The sequence below is a fragment of the Lemur catta genome, chromosome 5 (assembly GCF_020740605.2).
Source record: "Lemur catta isolate mLemCat1 chromosome 5, mLemCat1.pri, whole genome shotgun sequence".
Taxonomy (NCBI): Eukaryota; Metazoa; Chordata; class Mammalia; order Primates; family Lemuridae; genus Lemur; species Lemur catta.
The window spans coordinates 70,541,487-70,565,310 of NC_059132.1; the positions used below are offsets into that span (position 1 = coordinate 70,541,487).

The 23,824-nt window shown below is 40.1% G+C and overlaps 1 protein-coding gene across 2 annotated transcripts in view; it reads right to left on the bottom strand.

Annotated features, from left to right (window-relative positions):
- Positions 1-325: 325 nt before the first annotated feature.
- The window catches only part of SLC10A7 (solute carrier family 10 member 7), a 210,536-nt gene continuing 187,037 nt past the window's right edge, over positions 326-23,824 (bottom strand). For both annotated transcript variants that reach the window (XM_045552085.1, XM_045552086.1), the window contains 2 exons: positions 5,776-5,921; positions 326-2,864 (listed from right to left, as the gene is read on the bottom strand). In XM_045552085.1, the coding sequence (XP_045408041.1) occupies positions 2,835-2,864; positions 5,776-5,921 (176 nt within the window). In that variant the 3' untranslated portion in view covers positions 326-2,834. The remainder of the gene's footprint in view (positions 2,865-5,775; positions 5,922-23,824) is intronic.

A 23,824-nucleotide genomic window follows, 5' to 3' on the forward strand; every position in this document is an offset into this window, starting at 1 on the left:
AGGTTTCATCTTTGATGTTCCTCAAAAATATGATCAAGGTAGGCAAAATTCAGATCACCTATATTTTGTCCCTTCTGTTTGTTGCACATGTTTCTTTTTTGATCCTTAACCCTGATGCAGAGAAAAATATATGTCTAATTCAAAGCAAGGGCTACTTCTGGATTTTAACACCACGGCATGGTGGAGGTACTGATAAATTTACATCTGTTTAACCATAAATGATATAACGGTGCTAAAATGAATCAAGAGAAAATTAAAGACACTCGGAAGGCATTTTGAGTGCATCTGAAATCAGGTTAAAAAGAAGCCACAGCTTTGCTTGTGATTTCTGAAACATTTCTTTGTTTAATTATAGAATTATTTTCATCTTCCATTCATCATAAATAATCCACTTCATTACTTAACCAAACCTTTTGAAAAAAATTTGGTATTTAGCATAAACAAACACTGAACATTAGCCAGAGGTGTGTTACTTTTAAACAGAATAGGGAAGAAATATTTTTAAAAACCCACAAAAAATTTTAGAACTTAGAAAAAAAACACATGAAAAGATCAACATTATTATCCATTAAAAAATCCAATTTCATAACAACCATTAAAAAACCAGGTGGAAAAGTGAGTAAACATAATCTAATATATTTCTTTCATAAATACACTTAGACAAAACAAATGCATAAAACAGACAGCTTGACAGTGTATAAACATAAAATATTTTAAGCTCTGAATAATTAAATCCCAATAAGCATGAATTAAAAATAAATTTTGATTTTATTTTTTGTTCTTTATGAAAAAATATGCCACAGCATTTGTATAAAAAAAGAAATAGGCACAAACATGTCACTAAAGCCACCAATGTTCACTATGTAAAGATTATTTGAAAACAAAACATTTTTTAAAGCAAAAGATCAAATGTTATCATAGCATTTTCAGTTGAATTTTATCCCATAATCACACCTACTATAGGTGTTAGACAATAGAGGTAGATAAGTTGGGGAGAATCAGTATTCTAATATTAAGAAGAAAGACTTTTATGATAGCTCAGAGAGACAGATGATAGACAGACATTTCCACTTACTCTAAAATCCAAAAAAGCTTGTAGAAACAAAACATGAGAGCCTTTCTGTGTTTTCTATAAGCATTAAAAATAGCACGCAAAATTACTGCAGTTTTAGACAAAAGTGAAATTCTCGATAATTGTGTATACTACAGCCTGTTTAGCATAGATTGTTTTGTAGGGTCTGGTACTAGTCTTAAAATTTACACTGAGAATAACTCTTGTGAAATTTCTGAGGTTCAATGACATGGACAAAAGATGAGACCTGGTATTAGCAATAATATAAACGTACAGTACTGATAAACATGGTAAGTTTCTAAGGAATGATTTCTTGTTGTTGTGGGCACAACATAGCAAAAACAGCTGTGGAGGATATTGCGTGGCCTCAGTGAGACTTAGAATGCCAATACTGTCAAATCAAGAGAGGACGTGTAGAGAGGATGTGTCAGGATGGTGTGCAGGAAACAGAAAAAGGGTTCCCTTAGTTCTGTATCTTCCTTTACTCTCTATTTGGGTCCAGTTAAAGTTCTTGCAGCCACAGTAGAAGCAATTATTGGGTACTCCTTTGAAAGCTGGTACCCAATTGGGAACTAAGTTTACTTCATATTTTGGTTAATGAATGCTGTTGCATTTTCTTTCCATCTGGCTAGACAGAATGTGTATAAGTAACATTTGTTTGCAACTATGACCTTTATATTTTCATTTATTCATAAGAGCAATATGGTTAAACTTTTTAAAAAATGTTGCAAACATTTCTCAGATCTGCCAAGGAAATTCTCATTAATTAATTGTCTCAAATGCCTTGAGTGTGCTTAATTCCAGGATGTAATAGGCTGTTTCTGGCTAAAAGGGGCAATTCAGAAAGTGTTCAGCACATCTGTGTAACAGGAAAAAAAAAATTTGGTTTCAGTCGTGGAATGTGAATATAATCCATCATTAATTGTTGCTGCTTTCAAACTGATTGTAACATTTGTGTGTCTCATATTTGGCTGTTACAAGTGTTCAAGTGTATTGGAAAACAGGTAAGAAAAAAATTATAGAAGAGGAAAATCATATTAAGATATAATTTAAGGACCCTGAAAACCAAGTTATATAATCTAACTTGAAAACTTCACATAATTCACTCATAACTCAAATATCAGGCTGCTTCTTTGAAGCAGCTTATAATAAATTTAAGCCCTATAGCATCACAACCTCTTATAATGGGATTGAGAAATTTCTGTGTGGAAACTATTTGAAAGAATGCCTTAAAAAATGATGTCAAGGAATGCAGAGAACTTACTCTTTTTAGCATCTTCGCTCTATGACCCCTGCTGAGTTGATAAGAAAGAGGCATGTCACAGTTGTAGGAAAAAAAGCATCACCGAGTAAATCAAAGTGTGCATGGATAAGACTTTGGAAATGTTCACTGTCATCAGAAGGGCATTTTCCTGATGGTGTGACCTCGTTTCAAACATTACAGTAACTTATAGTATTGCACAAAAGGTGGTGCAGGGAAAGCATGTTTGCTTTTTGTCACTTTCTATGACTGTTTCCTGCATTAGGGGAAAAAAAAAAATTAACTCAAATATTATACCACCCCTGGCAGCAACCAACAAAGTATATTTTGGAAATAACGCTCTTGTCAAATACATTTTAAGGCACTTAAGCAGGTATATCATATTTTTGTGTAAAAAAATAAAATATTCATCGAAGCAAGATTCACAAGTACAAGTCTTCAGAATGGTTTGCCTGTACACTCCTGTACATATATACACCACTACAGAAAGTGCGCCTCCTGTTATACTGTTGGCCTCGTCAACTTCACTCCCTGCAAGGAAGCAGAAAACATGTTGTTCAGAGTTGGACGGGATCTGTGAGCAAAGTGAAAGTATCAATTAACACCCAATAATTTATGCTACTAGAAGGAAGAAGAGGCCCGCCCAGATGGCATTCTATAACCGATAATTCAAACTTTTGGACACAGATTTACCAGCCCATCTTGCTGGCCAGCTCACTTTGTCATCTGCCCCTGGCCTGGCTGGCTATACTCATACAGATCTGTGCACCGGATGGTGCCTTGGGTCTTCATCAGCAGTGTTTGCTGATTAAGTAGAGGAAGTATTCACGGAGACCCCGAGGACGGAGTTTTTGTATTTCTTTTAGTGGTCAAAATCAATGGATAAATTCTGGGTTTTTCTGGATTATTCTAAATTAGCCACTGATTATTCTAAATTAGCCAGTGGCTCCATAGTTTGGAGTGGTTTCTTTGCGAAGGAAAAATGAACAACATTGTCTAATTTACTCTCCCCTTTTGGAAATGCTTCTGTTACTCTGCAGAACAAATCCCAGAGCTTTTAAACATTTAGAAGAAAAATTTACTATGATTAATTTGTTGTTCACTATGACTGCTTATTACTGATAAGAGTATTAGGATTGTCAAGTAATTTTCTTCATTCTTTGTCAAAATTTATACGTACAAATTCTGACAATGCACACACATATGAGTAAACATAAGCATAAATATAAGTGGAAGTTTTCAAAGGGGATAAATAGCAAAACAAAGAAAAAGGTACTAAACTGCTTCTCTACCAACTCTGAGTAGGAGGCTCAGAGCCTGGAGTGGTCCCCAGTATCGAATGGATTTTAGGTAACAAAATTTAACATTTTGTTAAGTAACTGAATTAGTGAACATGTTGGATGGGCTAAACTTCTCAGGTAGGAGGGCCCTGGGGCCTAGGGCCAGCCTTCTAAAAGTGATCGTATAATATATTTCTATCTGGAGAGTCATTGTGGTGTCAAGGAAGGATCCTGGGGTCCAAATAGACCAGGATTCAAGTCCAAACTCCATCACTGACTGAAAGAACCACATGACCTTGGGGTAGCTGCCCAACTCTCTGAGCCTGTTTCCTCACCTGGAAAATGGGCACAGCAGAGCTTGCAATGAACATCATTGTAGACAATGATGATGACAATAATTATAGCAGCTACCTTTTATCAAACACCTGCCAGTAATCCTCTACAACACTGAGAGTGTACATCTTATCATTAGTCTCACAGTGGCAGAAACTGAGATACGGAGAGATAAAGTATGCCAAGGTCACGTGGTGAGAGAGGGGTAGGGCCGGCAGCCTGAGCTCTGCGCCAGGGGGGCTGGCCTCAGATCCAGCCCCCGAATCAGATAAAGGATGGTAGGTAATTAGCAGAGCTCAGTAGGTGGTACTGTGGCCATTTCATTTTCAGGATATTAAGGACACGACACAGGGCACTTTGTCATTGGATGTCTCTTCTTCCCACACATCTCCTGCTAATAGCTACTGCCTCATGTACAGGCAACAAGTCCTGGCGGTTCTAACCCACCAGGAAGGAGCCAGCTCTATCAGCGATACCATGTTCTATGCATTGTCTAAACTTCTTGGGAATCACCCAGTTTATTTTGGTTGATAATTTAGGAAATCAAATTGACAAATGTCTAATATGTAACAAGACTCTAAGTTTGGTGAAATTAGCATAGTGTGGGCTCCTTTGCTACTTAAATTTTATTTTTTAATGCCCGAACACAGTTTTGCCATATAAAGAAGTTATTTTGCAGGCCGGGCGAGGTGGCTCACGCCTGTAATCCTAGCCCTCTGGGAGGCCGAGGCGGGTGGATTGCTCGAGGTCAGGAGTTCGAGACCAGCCTGAGCGAGACCCTGTCTCTACTAAAAATAGAAATAAAAATTATCTGGACAACTAAAAATATATATAGAAAAAATTAGCCGGGCATGGGGCGCATGCCTGTCATCCCAGCTACTCGGGAGGCTGAGGCAGGAGGATTCCTTGAGTCCAGGAGTTTGAGGTTGCTGTGAGCTAGGCTGACACCACGGCACTCACTCTAGCCCGGGCAACAAAGTGAGACTCTGTCTCAAAAAAAAAAAAAAAAGAAAAAAGAAGAAGTTATTTTGTGTCTGGAAAATTAAAAATAAATTAACTATTCTAGGCCGGGCGCGCCTGTAATCCCAGCACTCTGGGAGGCCGAGGTGGACGGATCGTTTGAGCTCAGGAGTTCAAGACCAGCCTGAGCAAGAGCGAGACCCTGTCTCTACTAAACATAGAAAGAAATTATACGGGCAGCTAAAAATATATATAGAAAAATTAGCTGGGCATGGTGGCGCATGCCTGTGGTCCCAGCTACTCGGGAGGCTGACGCAGGAGGATTGCCTGAGCCCAGGAGTCTGAGGTTGCTGTGAGCTAGGCTGATGCCACGGCACTCTAGCCCGGGCAACAGAGTAAGACTCTGTCTCAAAAAAAAAATAAATAAAAATAAATAAATTAATTAATTAAGTATTCTAGATAATGCCAGGTTCTGTTGTATTTAGAAAGGCATGTGAAGTCAGGACACAGCTGAAAGACTGGGAGGGGCAGAGATGATGTGCACCAGAGTGGAGTGCATACATATTTTGAGTATATTTACTGAACCTTTACCCTATGCAGTATGCCCTTCAATATGAGTGAATTAAGAGCTTTATAAAACTGCATTTAAAGTATCATTGTCATTTATAACAATTTAAAACCTTTAACCCTCAACCCTCCTGTTCAAATTGAAATGGATCAATGCACCATTATTATGGTATTTAGTTAAGAAAATATGTACTTGAGAATGTGGATATGCTAGCAAAAGCTAAAGTGTATGAACAGTTCAGGTTCCAGGAATAGCATTTCAGTCTAATTTGGATCCAAATAAGATCCTTCCAGAGTCTTACCTTCTGCCTTGACACCATCCAAGACTTAATTGTTGGCACCAACACACTTCCCAGAAGGATCTGAACTGGGTGGTAGATGAGCAAGGGCACGGATATCAAAGAGAGATGTTCATGGCCTGCGAACACTATCTTCAGCATCGGAATTCCTGATGAACAAAGAAGACAGAAAACCTAGATGCAAATTCAGTCTGCCATCAAATTAAAGACACAGTCCATTAAAATCAGAACTTCAGAATAGGTTATTACCATAATTCCCTGTGTGTATTCACAGAACTGAAGTGGGAGGAACTCACCAAATCTTCCTTTCACTATATAAACCTCTAAGCTCTAACTAGAACAGATAAAAACAGAAAAGGTAGTCTGTATTCAAGGGTACCAATAACTCTCACTGCGGATTAGCAGCCTGTCTAACAAGGAAAGGAGAGAAGATTGCATGTGACAAAATAGCCTAAAGAAGGTTGAAAAATATTGATGAGGGAGAGGTTAAAAATAGATCTTCTCTTGCTTAGTAGAGGAATAGGCTGTTGGTCTTTAGGGAGGTCTGCCTGGCACCAGTTCAAAGCCTCAGCGCTTACTTTTGAGAGTTGAAAGGATATGGTCAGATAATATATGGTATATGCTGTTCCAAGCAGGAGGGTACTTTAGTCAACTGAATATTAATAAAGGCTTTGCATGTTCTCTTTTGGCCAGGGATCTCAAAGTGCTTTACAATCATCAAACAAGGCTCATGCAATTTTGTGTATGGCAGATGAATTATAAAATTACGGCTAAATGTTTAACCCTCACAATGTCTTATTGGAACTCAAATATATGAATACTACTGTGTGAGTCTACTATTCTCTTCTACCAAGGGCAGGGTGTGTATGTTTTGTAAGTGGCTGCCTATAGAGCATACCTTTTGAGCTTCTATAACTAACAAAATTCAGATACTAGCAGTTTAACTATTATTACCAATTGTTTTAATACAGCCATAGTCTTCGGAATTGCTATGTACATATATCAGTTTTTTTGAATGAATACCTTTAATAGCTTAGCTTTCTTCTTGTTTCTCTGAGAACAGCCTCTGTAAAGGAGCTGAGCTCCTAAACGTGCACAATGATGGCTCATAAATAACTTTTTATTGTAACACAACAAGGAAGGCTTGGCTTTTTCAATTATTTTTTCCTTCTAATAAATTTCAAACCTTTATGCAAAAATGTATTTCATGGCTGATTTCTTTTTCACAGCCTCACATATCATCGCCATAAACTGAAAACACTTAACCCTTCCCAAACATCAAGTCTCTCTTAGAGCTTCCAGAGTACATGTTTAGATTTTTGCAGTTTCTGTCTTCACGCTAATATAAAAAACCAAAATAGCTTTTTTTTTTTTAAATCATAAGAGTTAAAACTCTATTTGTTGTTGAAAAGCAGTATCTGATTCTATAGTTTTGGAAAGTTACTACAGTGAGAAAATTTTAAGACCAGCACACAACTCCTCCTGTTTCCAAGAAAGGTTACTCCTTGGCCCAAAGGGATGATGCCGAGAAACTGGGGGATGGGATGGAGTAAAAGTGAGGCTAAAGGGAGCAAGTGATAGAAGTATGAAGATATTTTGTCTCTAAAAGTGACCAAAGTGGGACTTTCTGACCCAAAATTCAAGGACTATGGCTGCTGGGTTAAGTCACCTGAGTTATCCTTTCTTGGCTAAGAATCTGGGCTCTGTGTCATTCTTCAGCAAGCTCCTATGGTCTCAGAAGGGAAGCCAAAGCCACAGAGACAGTCCCAGGTGCTGCTGTCACAATAAGTAAACAAAAAATCGATTGCAAAATATGCAAGATATCTAAATGTAAGCAACATCACAAATTCACTGTGACAAAGTAGGTACACAAAGACAGTGACAGCACCAATGCTAAAGGTATGTCCCGAGTGCTCACTGTGTGGCCTGATGTGCCAAATGCTTTCCCATAGTAAGTGAACTACGCCTCACAATAATCCTGTAAGGATGATGAAAATTATCCTTTTCACCATTTTACCAATGAGGAAACTGAACCATCTAGTGGTCAGGAGACTTTCCCCAGCAGTAGACTCCAAACTGACACTCAGGACACTTGAATCTCCGGTTCTCTGTATCAGGTAAGGTCAGTTCAAGATGCTACGGGCACTGCAGCTCCAGAGAAGAACGGGGCCTGGCATGCAAAAAGCTTTCTAGTCCAGCCGTCCTTTTGGAACTCATTCCCCTTGAAGCACTTCCAGGGCAGCCAGACCTCGTCAAACTCCCCCGCTCCCCACACCAGGATGTCCCTGTGATTTCGGGTGGGTGAAAAGCTGACAGCTAGGGCTACCCCAAGGGTGGCAAAAGAGCCACGGATTCGAAGACATAGCCAAGAAGTTTCTGGCGTACAAGTGACCTCTACCTTCCTTGGACCCTAATAGCAAGTTGTAGGAAGCTCTCTTCTGGCCTGTGCTGGTTCTGCAGTTCTTAGCTCTCATATTCAGACACACCCTTCCATGCGCTGCTCTCCAGAGGGGGTGGGACTCTGCACACATCAGCCCTCCTGGTCAGCTTCTCCCTCCAAGGTTCTGCCAACAGGGGCACTAGAGGGAGGCTGGAGAAGGAGGAGGAATTTCTTCCCAGGTGCTTGGGCTTCCTGCTGGCAATAGCGCCTTCACCGGGCAGGGGTAGTTGGCTCCAGCCTGTTAACTCATCATGCCCCTTGGAGCCACGGCACCAGCCCTTTTCTCACTTTGCCTTTTATGACAGTCATTCGCCTCACTTGAAAAAGGGAAGGGATTCACAATGACTTGCAGCTGCTGCAGACATTTGTCAAATTAAATAGGAATTTCTCCCTGCCACCTTATGTACCTGCAATGCCTTCTTGCTAGTCATTAAGGTCAAGACCCGAGAACCCTTCATGTGTCCTCCGTGTGTCACCCTCACATGGGGGTTGCACAAAGCAATCACTCAGCAGGGAAAGAGCACTCCAGCGACTCAAGTCACATGTTATTTGTTTGGAGAACTTCTATATTCCCTTGGACTTAAAATCTACCTTACTTTTCAATCATTCAATGATCTACTTTCCCTTTCAGTTTTTAGACTTTCTTAACAATCTCCCAGTTACGGCGGCCTTTCTTTTTTCCTGCTTTCTTTCGCCCTCTTCCCCACCATCCCTGCGATCCCAGCAGAGCTTCCACTCGGTGCGTTTTCATTTTCTCCAAGGTCAGAGTGGAAACAGAAGTTGGGATAAGCAGATGAGAGTTAACCCCTCCGTGTTCGAGTGCTGTGTTCCATGTTATGGCGGTAATCACGTGGAAGCAGGGAGTTTACTGTCTCTGCTCTAGGGAATCTGTGCCATTCGCACTGTCTGGATGACAGCTGGAAACTCAACAGAGAAGTTGGAAACCTGCTTAAAAACCACTGCACTCACCATACTGTGATTTCTGTCACCTGGGTATGAATTTGGCAAAATTTGCTCAAGTAGTCAGAGAAAATCAGCTGTACCTCTTATTCCGGAAGCCTATGTAATGCACCACTCTTTGGTCTTCCTCTCTCCATAATAATTCACTTCACCAGCCACTCATTCTTTCAATTAGCACTCCTGGCACTGACCAACCACTCTGCAAACTAGGCATGCCCGGAGGCAGTATGTGAGGCGATGCTGCCTTTACGTAACTTACTGGGCACAAGGGTGACCGCTCACACCCCGATTCCCATCCCCATCCTCCAGGGCACCGTCAGCTCTCAGTCGCACTTCCCGCATGGTCTCTCTGCCTTCACGCTTGTCCTGTCCAAGCCATTTTCCATTCTGTGACCGGAGTGAACATTCTAAAGTGCAAATGTGATCATGTCAAATCCTGCAGAAGTTTACCACATGGGATAGACTCCTAAGTGTGGCATACGAGGACTTCATGACTTGGCCCCCAGATTATGCTCTTCCTCCCTCTAAATCTCATCACTCTTCTGCCCTTGGACCTCCGTGCTCCAGCCACCGACTGGCACCTTGTGGCTCCTCCCATCCCTCCATGCCCATGCGCCGTGCTCTGTCTAGGCCTTCGCACCTGACCTCCTTCTGCCTGGAACGCCCACCTCCCACTTCCTGATCTGCTCAACTCCTTGGTATGCTTCACCTGTCAGTTCCTAGGCTGCCACCTCTGGGGAGATTCCCCAAAGTCCCAAGACTGTCCTTCAGAGCCTCTCTACTCCATGCTGACCTGTGCCAGGGCATTCCAGCCTCACCTTCGCTCCCTGAGCACTGACCCTTCTTGTGTGTTTCCCCCACCAAGCTCTAAGCCTCTTAGGTTCAGTGACTGTTTCCTCTTCATCTTTGCGCAGATGGTAAGTGCTCAAAAGGAGTGTGTTGAATGAATGAATTTGTATTTTTCCACATCCCATCATAAAGTTACTGTGCAGACTATCACTCCATTTTTACTACGTTGGTTAATTAGGAAAAAAATAGTAATAATTTAAAAACCCAAACAAACTTACTAGAAAGAGTTTTCTTTTTAAAGTAAGATTTAAATATAGGACTCTTTTCATCTTGCTATCACTGCAGTAATATAAATGAAGCAAATTAATTTTAATGCTCCCAGGTACTGATTCTGTGTCACCATGGTTGACAGGATTCAACTAGACTTTATGAGATGGCATTTGACTTTATGGAAGTGAACACTATGCACGCATTTACAATTTTACAGGGACTTTAAGCTGTCATGCTGAAAAATGTTTATAAAACATTAATCAAAAATGCCTCTTTAATACAATGCATTGTCTGAAAGATGTTAGAAGGCGCATATTGTAAATGGATTCTTTTTCTGACTAAAGTAATTTCCACCAAAAGCATTTCCCCATTGCTCTACAAGTACACTGTGTGGATAGATAAAGAGCACTTTCTCAGCACATTACTACCTGATCCAAACACTTGGGAAATCACTAATGTACAGCATGCCATATTTCCATGTCACACATGACACATTTGTCTAAAATTATCCAACAGAGTTTGACACTGCAGCACATTCCTTAAGCAGAGCTTTCAACTGACATCTGCCAAGTAGGAACTTCAAGTAAGAGCTTTCTTCTTCTAACAAGCAAGTAAGGGTTTTCTTTTATCCTATACCCAGGATGGAAAGGATAAAACAATATGTACAAGAACAAGTTTTTCCCCCTATTTTAAATATGTTTATTTTATGTTCTCTGAATTAAAAAATTCCCTTTGTATCAGTGTTCAAGTTTCAATAATTACTACATCTATTGGACGAACAGTTTCTTATTTTTCTTATTTTTTTTTTTTTAAGAAACAGACATTTTTCTTCTTAGATTAAATATGGACTTTTATTTAACTTCCACTGAAGGCTGCTCTATTGTTTGCAGTATAAACCATCTACTTTACATCACCAGTCGGAGTTTACTTACTTGTGCAGGAGCACAATGTTCCCACCATTCATTCATTCATTCAAAAATACTTTCTGGGCCTCTGCTACATGTGAGTTTCTGTTCTAGGTGGTTGGAGAATAACCCAGACAAGGTCCTTGCACTCTTGGGTGCTGCTTTCTGTGGCTCTTGCCTGGACCCCGTCGGCTTCCCACGGTCTAGTGGCTGAGTGCCAGCCCTCGTGGTCCCGGCAGCCCCGACCACCACTAGCTTACTCACTTTCTATAACTCAAGGCTTGGGATCATCTCTGACAAATCCCATTTGTCTCTCTACAGCTAGATCAAGTCACCAAATTCTGTAGATTCTTCCTCATTTACCATTCCCTTTCCCCCTCGGTTTTGACTGCCATCTTCCTAATTCAGTTGCTTATAAAATGAAGCCAAGTTCATGCTTTCAGCCTCCTGACATAACTCCCTGTCTTCATACTCTTCCCCTCATCAATCCTACAAACCACAGCCAGATTAATCTTCCCCAAACCCACATTAATTAAAGCCGATACCCTGCTCAAGAACTGCAATGACTTTCCAGTGCCCATTCATCAAATCCTTGACCTATTTAAGTTCGGTAAAAAATAATTACTACCACCACTCTATATGTGCTACTGCAGGCTGAGCACTTGGCCTGCATTATCTCATTTAATCCTTACAACAGCCCTATGAGTAGGTGGCAATTTGTCCATTTAAAGCTGAGGAAACTGAGGTTTAGGGCAGTTAAGTAACTTGCTTAACGTCCCACATCTGGTAGGTGGTAGAGGCAGAATTGGACTCCAGTGTATGTACTTTTAATCACTAAGCTAGGTTAACTCCATTAAACCAAACTGCCCCTTGCCAATTGCTGTCACTGGCTTGGGCCTAGCACTTTCTTGTCTTTGTAAAAGCTGAGCCCCACCTGGATCTTGTCCTTTCTCACCACGCACCTGAATCTGATGGGTTCACCAAGGCTGTTTTCTATCTTCCTCCACCATGAAGGTGGCCTCCTTACTGATTTCTCTGTCTTTTGAAGAATGAAGGCACACTTCCTAGTTGTAGAATATAATTTAGCATTTAATTATGTTGTCATTATTTTCTTTGTGTAGGTTTTGGTTTCCCCTGAACACAAAGTATTATATTTTTCTTTTAATCCCTTGCAATGTTTATGCAAAGGCTGGCACTCAATATATAAATGATTGATTATTGAAGTAAGAATAGGTGCTAATGTTTCCTGTATTGAAAAAGATAGGATTTAGAATAAATACTAGTTGCTTCGCTAGACTTTAAAGAGGATGCATTTATATACCCTCTGGGAGATGGTTACACTTCATAGGCAAAAATATATTCCATATGGCAGGAAGGAAAGAAACTGGATGAACCAAGGAATACAAACTTTGAAATGCGTCTTGAACTATGGAGTAAGAGAGAAAATGTATTGAAAAACACCTTTGTGTCTTTTAAAGTCTAATATTACATTTGCTTTCCCACTTAGCTAAGAGATAGTATATTCCAATCACCTGGATCATTTCCTGTCTTTCAAAGATTCATTCGCCTGAATTCACATGACTTGTTTTCCATTTAAATGCTTTCTCAGACTTTTCACTGGGTTCTGGAGAGAGCTGCTGGCAAACCTGGAATCCAGTTGCTTCTCTCTTCAGTTGTCATGGTGATTTCCCACTTTTGTTTAGTTTGTTCTTAGTTAGAAACATCCATAAGTTTACCACCCAAATGTCCTGACGTTATTTGAATTCTCTCTCTTCCTCCTTCGTGAATCTTTCAGAAAAGCTCATGTTCGCCTTTGAAATTCATGGGTATGGACGGTCTCCTCAGGCACAATGTAACCCGGGAAGGCAGTTGCTGTCTGAGGAGGAAAGCCACTCCTTTCAGACACCACTAATGCCAATCTCTGTGCCCCGTACGCACCACACACGGCTTTCTCTTCAGACTTGCTCTTCAGAGACAGACTGGTCACAGAAAGTCAAACTCACTGGCACTGATTTATCTTGAATTACAAAACAAAGGGGCAATTATACAGTTTCTAGAGCACAAAATGAAGGCATGATAAGGTACAACAATGGTTTCAGGATTTGGTTAGAAAAGGCTTTCAGTTAGGATTATCCTAAAGCAAGCTAATTTTCAGTACTAATGGCTGTTGTTTCACGCAGGGATTTATCATTTATTATATCCAGGAGCTGACATGAGGCTGCACAGTGTAGCAGTTAAGCAGCCTGGCTCAGGAGTCAGAGTCCCAGGTCTGAATGCCCTGTCTACCATTCACCACCTGCATGATTTTGGTTGGGCCCAGTTATTTAACCTCAGTTTTCCTATCTATAAAGTGTACCTATTAGTTTTTTTTTTTTAAATAAAGAGTAGGTAAAATAATATGCAATGTTTGGTATATAGTATTTATCCATTATGTGCCAGACACTCCTGTAGGTGCATCAACAAAACCCCCTGCCCTCATGGAGCTTACATTCTTGCTCATTTACTAGGGAGACAAGACAGAGAACACCATGCCAAAGCTAAGCAAAGAGCAAATTCCACCCAATAACAAAATCATGGCACAGGGTAGTAGGAAAATGTTGCACTACTGTAGGAAAAAAGTAGTTAGGCAGAATGGATTCAGTGAGTTTAGTTATTCTAATTTTTCTCTCCTTTTTAGAGAGGTGTCAAAAGAAAGGCCACCTACTTCCAGGTTGAAGGGTATGGCTTGTCTGCTAGATCAGTGGGCACTGCCCCATGCTAGCTGACAGTGTGAATTTTCGGACCAGGCGGTGTTTAGTCTGCACAGCCCCTAGAATTCCATTCTGGTTGTAAGCCTGGCTGTTCTAGGTCTTCTTCCAAACCCATTCTGGGACATTCCAAAGGCTGGCAAGTCAACTTTCTGTAGAGTCCCCCCAGGAAGGGGGACAAAATTCTCTGGGCAATTTTAATATGCAGATCGCACTGCCTTGCACTTGCTAGTGATTTATATTTCACTTGCTTCCCTGTTCTTTTGTGTCATTCCATCTTTAACTGAAAACTGCCATTTTATCTTTGGTATGACCCCACCACAGCATCGGAGCCTCTACTGTTGCTTTACAGAAGACAAAGAAAAAAATATTTTTATCCTATTTATACAAAGAATCATCTAAAATGAGGTACAGCTAAATGATATATGTGAATTAGAGCTCTCTAGCGGTTTTCTCCGCATCCCAGGGGTGGGTTCATGGAATGTGTAGATTTAGCATTTTCCAAACTGCTGAATACAAAGCCAGCAGCAGCAGCTCTGGGGTGTCTGACAAACCCCCTTTGCTAGAGGTCTGGCAGAAAAATAGGACAATTTTGTACCAGGTTAACAGATATGTGCAAATGGACTTTTAATTTCCAAACTCTGAAGCCTGAAAAGTGTCATATGGTTATCTCTATAGGTGGCACATGACATGACAAAATCCACACAGGAGATGTCAGCCAAACGTGCTACACAAACTGGATCCAAACATTCTCTCTGTGTCCACTGAGGAACTGTTTTTCCATCGAGCCTCAGTATTGTTCTCCTGGTCCCTCCTCTCCTCTATAATGAAAAAGATTTGAAGCTCAGATTTCTTTTCTGGTGTAGTCAGGAGCTATTTAGCTATGCTAAGGATTAATAAAACTTCCTAAAAGTCTTAGCCTTCTTTCATATTTCAAAACCAGAATTCAAAAATATTCCCTTATCCAAAAAGAATTAGGTCAAGAAGAAGAAAATTAACACATATAAGGTTGTAAACTAGATGTCTAAGGCCATTATCAAGAGAAAGGAAAACACTTTCCAGCAATCAAATCTTTTGAAAAAAACAAAGTGGTATTCATGTTTCAGTCTTTCAGCAATCACACCTTACGCAGGACTCCGGAAGCCATATCTAGAGTTTACGGATATTTTTAGTCTTCATTTGCTGTTGGTAAGGCCGAATACTGACTATAGCAAATACCTACACAGTGCTTACTATGTGCCAGGCACTGTTTGGAGAATGTACAAACATCAACTAATTCACTACTCACATCCTCATGTGAGTAAAGCTACCATTATTATCCCCACTTTTCAGATTAAGAAACTGAGGTAGCAGATAAATAAAAATTTGCCCAAGGCCACACACAGGTAGCAAGGGAACATATCTAAGATGTGACTACAGACAGGCTGGCTCCAAAAACTGCTCTTCACCATTCTCTGTGTCTGAAATGCCTGAAAGGGCAATATGTCAGAATACTTAGGAACCCTAGAAAAGGGATGTTTGATAATATTAAGATGGAATAATGGAGGGTGAAAACCTAGGGAAAATCATATTTATACAAGAAAGGTCTGAAAGGAAGAGAGGTACCCCTTTCATCAAGGGTGTTCATGGCCTGGGCGGGTTTTTATTTGCTTTGAATAAAGGTTGATGACCATTTTCGGCACATTAGGAAAATCAAAAATTGGGTTTCAGCCTTCAGTTATGTGGGCTTTAATCCTATTGCTTTGCCGAAAGTTTTAAGCAAATAAAGATGCAAGAAAAGACCAAAATGAGCAGCTGGTGTTTTTTGTGTTTTGAAACAGGTATGTTCTGATTGGAAAAGATGTTTAATGAATGGCCTGAGCCGACTCACCAGATGCTGACAATGAAACATTTAACTCTACCAATTGAAGGTTTCTGCCTCAGAAGATTAGGTACACCTTCACCTGTCTGACAGCATTGTAGGAGTAATTAGCAAACAGGGAATTCAAGAATGAATTAAAGAACCGAGCCACAAAGCCTTCGTTCAAATACTGGCTGTGTCTTCCAGGAGGGGCCACCATGTTTATGGAGATCAGTTGGCAGGAAGTAGTGAGATTACTTTTTTCCTTTTCTGGGCTGTGAATGAAGAGTTGTTTAGTCTTCTAAAGAGACAATCTGTCTAATGTTCACACTCACAGGATGTGAAAACATCAAAAATAGAATGAGAATTTCATATGATGAAAATAACACAAGGTCATAAGAATATATTTAAGATGGTCACCAACATAAAACTGGTCTTGTACGACTCTGGAAAGCCTTGTCTAATTTTACAGAATTTTTTAGATGTAGTTTTATATAAATGAAGAAAAACAGTTGAACCTTTTAAGTCTGATGCAGAGAAGCTGATGGCGTGACGTGAGCTTCCACTGATTCTGCCTCTGCCTCCACGACCTAAACTTAGTTTTCCCTAAAATGTTGCATTGATAATCTCATCTTTAGACAGTGGAACTTCCAGGAGGCTTCCAAATATTAGTTAAAAGGTAAATGTGAGTAAGCTGTGACCCAAATGCACAATAACTATTTTTAGTATACATTTTGTTTTGTCAACATGACCTGCCAATCTTCTTCTGGCAGTAATTTTCTTCTTGACGGTACTGTGTTTATGACGAACAAAAAACCTCACAAGAGATGTCTTCTGACATAAAAGTACCAGGCAGTCTTGATATGGGGATCGAAAGTCAGACATTTATCCTTAGATCCATCTCTCTGAAAAAGGCTGACTTAGGTTTCTGTGCTTTTTCTTACCTAGATCATGTCCTGATAACCTACTCTTGACTTTTATTTATTCTCAATAATACGAAAATTTGGCAGTTCAGACTTCATTTAGAAGAATTCCAGGCAGAGGAAGAAATTAAGAAAATTCTGGAAGTCATTTCTGGAAATAATGATGTTTTTGTAATCTCAGTTTTCTCCTCTGAATACTTAGTATGTCTAATTATGACACAGATAATTTTGGTTTTCACAAATCAGTACAAATAAATGGTCAATTTTGTTAACAAATGAGGAATGAGTAGGTATAATTTTACCTTGCATTCTTTTTAGAAAATCGTAGAGCAAAACGCATACAAATACAGTAAACTAGACTAATGCAGTGGTTCTCAGCCTCAGCTGCACATTAGAATCACCTGGGAGGCTTTAGAAACTCATCATGCCTGGGAGAGGGGCCTGGCCTCACTGTTACCAGACGGCTCCCAGGTGATTCTAATGTAAGCTGGGTCAAAGAACCAAGCCTAGTAATGAGGTGGAGCCAGAAGGCTCTGCGGTGGATGGACTGGCCAGGTATGTCGCAGAGGCATGGTTTTCTAGTTTGAACAATGAGATCAATGTTATCTATTGTGCAGGGCTGTTGTAAAGACTATATGAGACAATAAGGCAAGTTAAGTGCCCAATACAGTACCTAGCACATAGTAGGTGCCAAATAACTACCAGTCCCTTCCTTTAATGTTTCAAAGTGTCTCCACATCTACTTTCTCATTGAATGTTCACCTCAACCTTGCAAAGTTGGAGAAAAATACGGGCTTGCAAGTTTAGATGTTTATAGGTCTGGCTGATATAGACTTTATTATGATTTTGTTATCACGATGATGCTGTATCTTCTCCAGCCTCTGGAGAATCTCAGGTTCTCAGTCCTAGGAGCTCTTTTCTCCTCCATTTATGCAATCCCTTAGTCTCTCATCCAGTCTAATAGTTGAAAATAAGCTCTACAGGCTGAAAACTTCAGCCTGGGTCAAAATGAGGACTCCACTGGGTGTCAAAAAGACATCTCAAACTTCACATGTTTAGAACTGAACCCAGGATCTGCTCCCACATCACTCTTCAACCACCAGCACCTGTTCCTCTGCAGTCACCAGTCCAGCGAACGGCAGCTCCATCCTTATAGCCCCTCAGGCCAAACATCTTTAATTCCTCTTTCTCATCCATGCATATCCAAGTTGCCAGCAATTCCTACAAGTTTAGTGTTCAAAAAGAGATCCAAAATCCAATGCGTCTCACCTCTTCCACTGCTATTTACCACCCTAAACTCTGCTCTGGATCAAAGCTTCTTACTGGTTTCCTATTTCTCACTGCTGCACCCTCCCAGCCGCCCAGCCCAGGCACTTTAACAGAGCATCCATAGGGAGCCTTTCAAAGCAGAAGTGGGATCTTGTGCGTTGTCCATTCAGAGCCCTCCAGTGACTTCCCCTCTCTTTCTCAGTCCCTACAATGGCTAGTAAGGTCTAGCACAACATTACTGCCCGCCCCCGTTACCTTTACGGTGTCTCCTATAACTCTCCTCCTCACTCACTCTGCTCCTTCTTCCTTCTAACATGCCAGGCACACTGTTTCCTCTGCTTGGAATCTCCTCCCCCTAAATATCCACACGCTTGCTCTGTCTTTCCTTCAGGTCTTTGATTCAATGTGCCCTTTAAGCCTGAAAGTTTCCCACCTCCACCCTGCATTTCTTATTCTTCTTTATGGTTTTATTTTTCTCCATCACTTACTACCATCTGATGTGCAGTATATTTAAATGTCTTCTTATCCCTACTAGAAAGGAAGCTAGACAAGGGCAAGAACTTTTTTGTGTTTTGTTCACTGTTGTACCCCTAGGGCCTAGCCCAAAGTGGGGCATATTGTAGCTATCAAACAAACATTTGAATGAATGAATGAATGAATGAATGAAGTATATTGATTTTTAAAAGCATCTTTTCATTGGCACCTTGTACAACAAACTTGCATCACAGGCAGTTCTGGGAAGTGTCAGGGCTACAATTTCATTAACATGCTCAGCTTCAGTACAGATGACATTCCAAATCAGCTGGCTTCCTGGGGCCCAGGAATCTTTTGAGTTGTGTCCAATTTTGTACTTTCTTCTGCCCCCAGGGTAACTTGTCAAAAACCTACTGGGTACCCCACAGCTTTAAAAAAGTGGGCAGCTAACTTTAATTTCTGGCTGAAGTTGCTTGGATGGGGCTGTAAATGGGAACATAGAGGGGGTGTGTGACAGCCGTGCTTTGCAGCTGCAGGTTCATTTATTCTTTACTGTAAAGAAGGACCGAGCTGGCTGTCATTAGATACACACAACCTGGTTTATAGTGTCTCGTTCAATTAAGGGAACTTCCAAGAAGAGACATGACTAAATAAATAATTGGACCGATCTTTGTTTGTAAGTTGAGATTGAGAGATAGAAACTTCAAGTGAATGGGATCTCCTGGGCAAGATTCTTCACTTCAAACACAGTAAACGAGTGTTGTTTTGTGATGCACATTTTAGTACTGCTAGAGGCAAACTTTCTAAATATTGATAGTAATAATACCAGACTGACAGCGAGCGCAGAGAACAGGCGGTACAGCGGGCTGCCGTGGCTGTCCTGGACGTGGCAAAGGCCTCGTCGGAAAGGACAAGCCCCAGAACAACAGAATGTGTTCCCCTCACTTCTTTGGAATTTCCTTTTCCGAAGCACAGGGTGGACATGACTGAGGGCATGTGAATTAGTTATTAATGTGTAAAATTAATCTCTTTAGTGCTACTTCTATGATAGGATGTCTCTTAGTTTGAAACAAATAAGGAACTATGGAATTAAAAGCTTCTAACACTAAGAGGTATCATTAAGGAGCATATAGTGACAAGGATTTGGTATATAGTGGGAGGTGCCCCTGTACAATGTGTGGGGTCTTTCCTGCCTCCTTGCCATTGAGCTACGGGGTGACAACTGCAGGTAGAGCTCAGCAACAATGAGGCTGATGCACGGAAACGCTCGCCTCCTCTCGTCCCTGCTCCATCACTCAGACTCAGCAAGCAGCAGACAGCTAACATGCCACTCTTAGCTATTTCTAGAGGGTTAGGTGGTGTGATGGAAAGGACGTGGGCTTTGAAATTAGAGGCTTGGGTTTAAATCCTGACTGTATCACCTACCAGCTACGTGAGTGGATGATCTTACCCTAATCCCATGCAGCTTCCACTGCTGCTCAAAATGAGGTTAAAGTAACTATCTCAAAGGGTGGTTGGAGGTTTCAAGTGACATAGTGTATGTGAAGTACCTAGTACAGTGCCTGGCATAGAGTGAGCACCCCCAAATGACAGCTATCAGGATGACTGTTAAAGTTATAAGAAGTAGAATTATGAAATGGTATTGTGGGGCTCAAACTTAGCAGTCTCCAGGACTGTCCAGGGAAGGGGCTTGTCACTGAAATCATTCAGGATGTGGTCTGGAGCCCTTCAGAGACATTTGTGAATGGTGACTGCTGAGGACTGCCACGGGAACAGAAGCTCCCTACCGTGGATGCTGCCAAGCCCTCACTGGCCCTCATCTGCTGACAAGTCCTGTATTCTTTTAAAAGATTTTTTGAATTATTATGGGTACATAATAGTTGTATATCTTACAGGCATACAATGTGAATAAATCAAATCAGGGAAATTGGGGTACTCATCACTTCAGGCAGTTATCATTTCTTTGTGCTAGGAGCATTCCAATTCCGCTATTTTAGTGATTTTAAAGTATACCCTAACTTACTGTTGCTTACAGTCACTTTATTGTGCTATCAAATATTGGTCATTCTATCTAACTATCTAACTATATTTTTACACCCATTAACCATTCTCACTTTATCCCCCACCTTCCTGCTATCCTTCCCATCCTCTGGTAACGGTCATTCTACACTCTGTCTCTGTTCCCTTAATACAGGCAAGAGTAACAAACCCAAGTCTTTAATTTCAAAACAATGGTTTTTAACATTTAGCTCCCACATATGAGTGAGAATACGTGAGATTTGTTTTTCTGAGCTTGGCTCATTTCACTTGACATAATGTTCTCCAGTTCCACCCATATTGTTACAAATGGCAGAATTTCATGTTTTTTTGTGGCTATACAGTATTTTGTTGTATATATGTACCACAATTTCTTTATCTATTCATCCACTGATAGACACTTAAGTTGATTCCAAATCTTGGGGAGTGTGAATAGTGCTGAAATAAACACGGGAGTGCAGATATCTTGTCGATATACTGATTTCCTTTCCTTTGGATATATATTGAGCAGTGGGATTGCCGAGTCATATGGTTCTATTTTTAGTTCTATTTTTAGTTTTTTGAGGAACCTCCATACTGTTCTCCACACCGGTTGCACTAATTTACATTCCTGCCAACAGTATACGAGGGTTCCCTTTCTTCACATCCTCACCAATATTTGTTATTGCCTGTCTTTTTGATAAAAGCCATTTTAAATGGGGTGAGATGATATTTCATTGTATTTTTGATTTGCATTTCTCTGATGACTAATGATATTGAACATTTTCTTCATATACCTGTTGGCCATTTATATGTCTTCTTTTGAGAAATGTCTATTCAGATCCTTTGCCCATTTTTAATTAGATTATTATTTTTTTATTGAGTTGTTGGAGCTCCTTATATAGTCTAGTTATTAATCTCTTGTCAGATGGGTAGTTTGCTAATATTTTTTCCCGTTCTGTGGACTGTCTCTTCCTTTTGTTGATTGTTTCCTTTGCTATACAGAAGCTTTTAAGCTTGATATGATCCCATTTGTCCAATTTTGCTTTGGTTACTTGTCTTTGAGGGTATTACTCAAATCATTGCCCAGATCAATGTCTTGAAGCATTCCCCCAATATTTTCTTTTAGTAGTGTCATAATTTCAGGTCTTAGATTTAAGTCTTTAATCCATTTTGATTTGATTTTTGTATATGGTGAGAGATAACAGTCTAGTTTCATTCTTCGACATATGGATATCCCGTGTTTCCAGCACCAATTATTGAAGAGACTGTCCTTTCCTGAATGTATGTTCTTTGCACCTTTATCCAAGATAAATTCACTATAGATGTTGGATTTATTTCTACGTTCTCTATTTTGTTCCATTGGTCTATGTGTCTGTTTTTATGCCAGTACCATTGCTGTTTTGGTTACTATGGCTATGTAGTATAACTGAAAGTCAGGTAATATGATTACTCCAGTTTTTTTCTTTTTCCTCAGGATGGCTTTGGCTATTTTGGGTCTTTTGTGGTTCCATATAAATTTTAGGACTATATTTTCTATTTATCTGAAGAATGTCACTGGTGTTTTGATGGGGATTGCACCGAATCTGCAGATTATTTTGGGTAGTATGGACATTTTAACAATATTGATTCTTCCAATCCATGAGGATAGAATATCTTTCCATTTTTTGTGTCCTTGAAGTACTGTATTCTTGATAAGTGCCCATGATCATATTTGTTCTGCTCCCCTTTCAGAGCACTGACTTCTGGAAAGTAGTGATTCCATCATTCCATCTCCTTTTTTTTCCACACTATCAATTGTGTTGTGAGAGTTTTTAAATAATTTTATATATATATATATATATATATATATATTTCCTTTCATAAAGGGATTTACATAAGAATAACTTTCAAATAGTAGGCATTCTGAAATTATTTTAAATATGCTTTAGCTTGCCAGGAAGACATGGTCTTAAAGAAAGCGAGGTCCACTTCAGGAGTGAGTGCTAGGAATTATGGGCATTAAATGGATGGTTTTCTTTTGTCCAGGTAATACTTGATGCAATACTGGCATACTTCCACATCCAAATGCTGTGGTTTAACCAGACTGATACAAAGGAAACTCAAAAGGACATCTGAACTTAGGCAAGAGTATGAGAACCCCAGCTACAGATTAGAGAAACTAGAGCCAGGTTTTATCCTTCTTATATAGGCCCATAATATCATATGGTGAAACCATGCAATTAGGAAGAAAGTGATTCCTAGAAATCAGGGTCCAGGCCTACTAAGTTGTTTGTTAAAAATTTTGAGTTTTTTTTATCCAGTACCTAGTAGTGTGTGATGAGCATTTATGTCCTAAGTATCTCCTTTTGGCTGCTGATAAGACATAAAGTATTTAAAAGTGAAGTATACCATGGCCAGGCTAAAGTACAAAAAAACCACCAGCCACTCAAGGTTGACCCAGACTGGTTCCCACCATCATCAAAAAGCACTTGCACAAAACCTGACTGAATATTTTGCTAGGTCAAAAGCTTCCCTAAGAACCTAGGTGCATGAGCCAGCACATTTCAAAGCTGAGAGGTGATTCTGGATGTAAGTAATGGGGTAGATTTTAAACTTTAATGAGCATAATACCCTCTTCTGAAGTGTGTTACAAATGTCCAACACCAGGGTCTTATCTTTAAAAATTCTTAATCAGTGGGCTTGAGCAAAGGCCCAGTAATCTGGTTTTTTTAAAAATTTTTATTTCTTTTAAGAAGCGATTTGCTATAATTTTGAGGGCCACCCTTTTAGAGATGCTAATCTATGGTATCCATCCAAAGGGTTCAAGATTCTACAGCTAAATACTTAAGACTTTCAAAATCAGAGAATTACAGAATGTTAGAACTAGAAGGGCCCCAGAGATCATCTAATCTGATCTTTTCATAGCTAGTGGATCATAGGATTGAGAGGTTTCACAGCACAGGGCTCTTTCTGCAAACTCTCACTACAGTTCAGCACAGTAGCTAACAGTCAGACCTGGGTTTGATTTCTAGCTCTGCCACTTGGGATCATGTGACTTGGGCAAGTTATTGATCACTTGGGAATTTTACTTTTTTTATCTGGGGTGATTGTGGGAGTCACATGACTGGTGCATGCTAAGTAGTTTTGGGAAGTGGCCTATACCAAGCTGGCCATGCAAAAGTTCCAGATTGTTTCCAGCAGATAATGTGTAGTGGCCAAACAAAGTTTAAGGTAGGTGAAGATTAGCTACACTCCTACAACCTTGCAAGCAGGTTTTAATGAAAGTAAACTGCCTCCCATATAGGTATGTTTTAACTCAACACGTACTAGCAATCAAACACAAAAGTAGTTTGTGCAACGTATCCCATAAAATGGTAGTCCCAGCTCTGACCTTTCAGGTGTTCTCATAGCATCTTGCATGGGAGGATCTCTCAAAG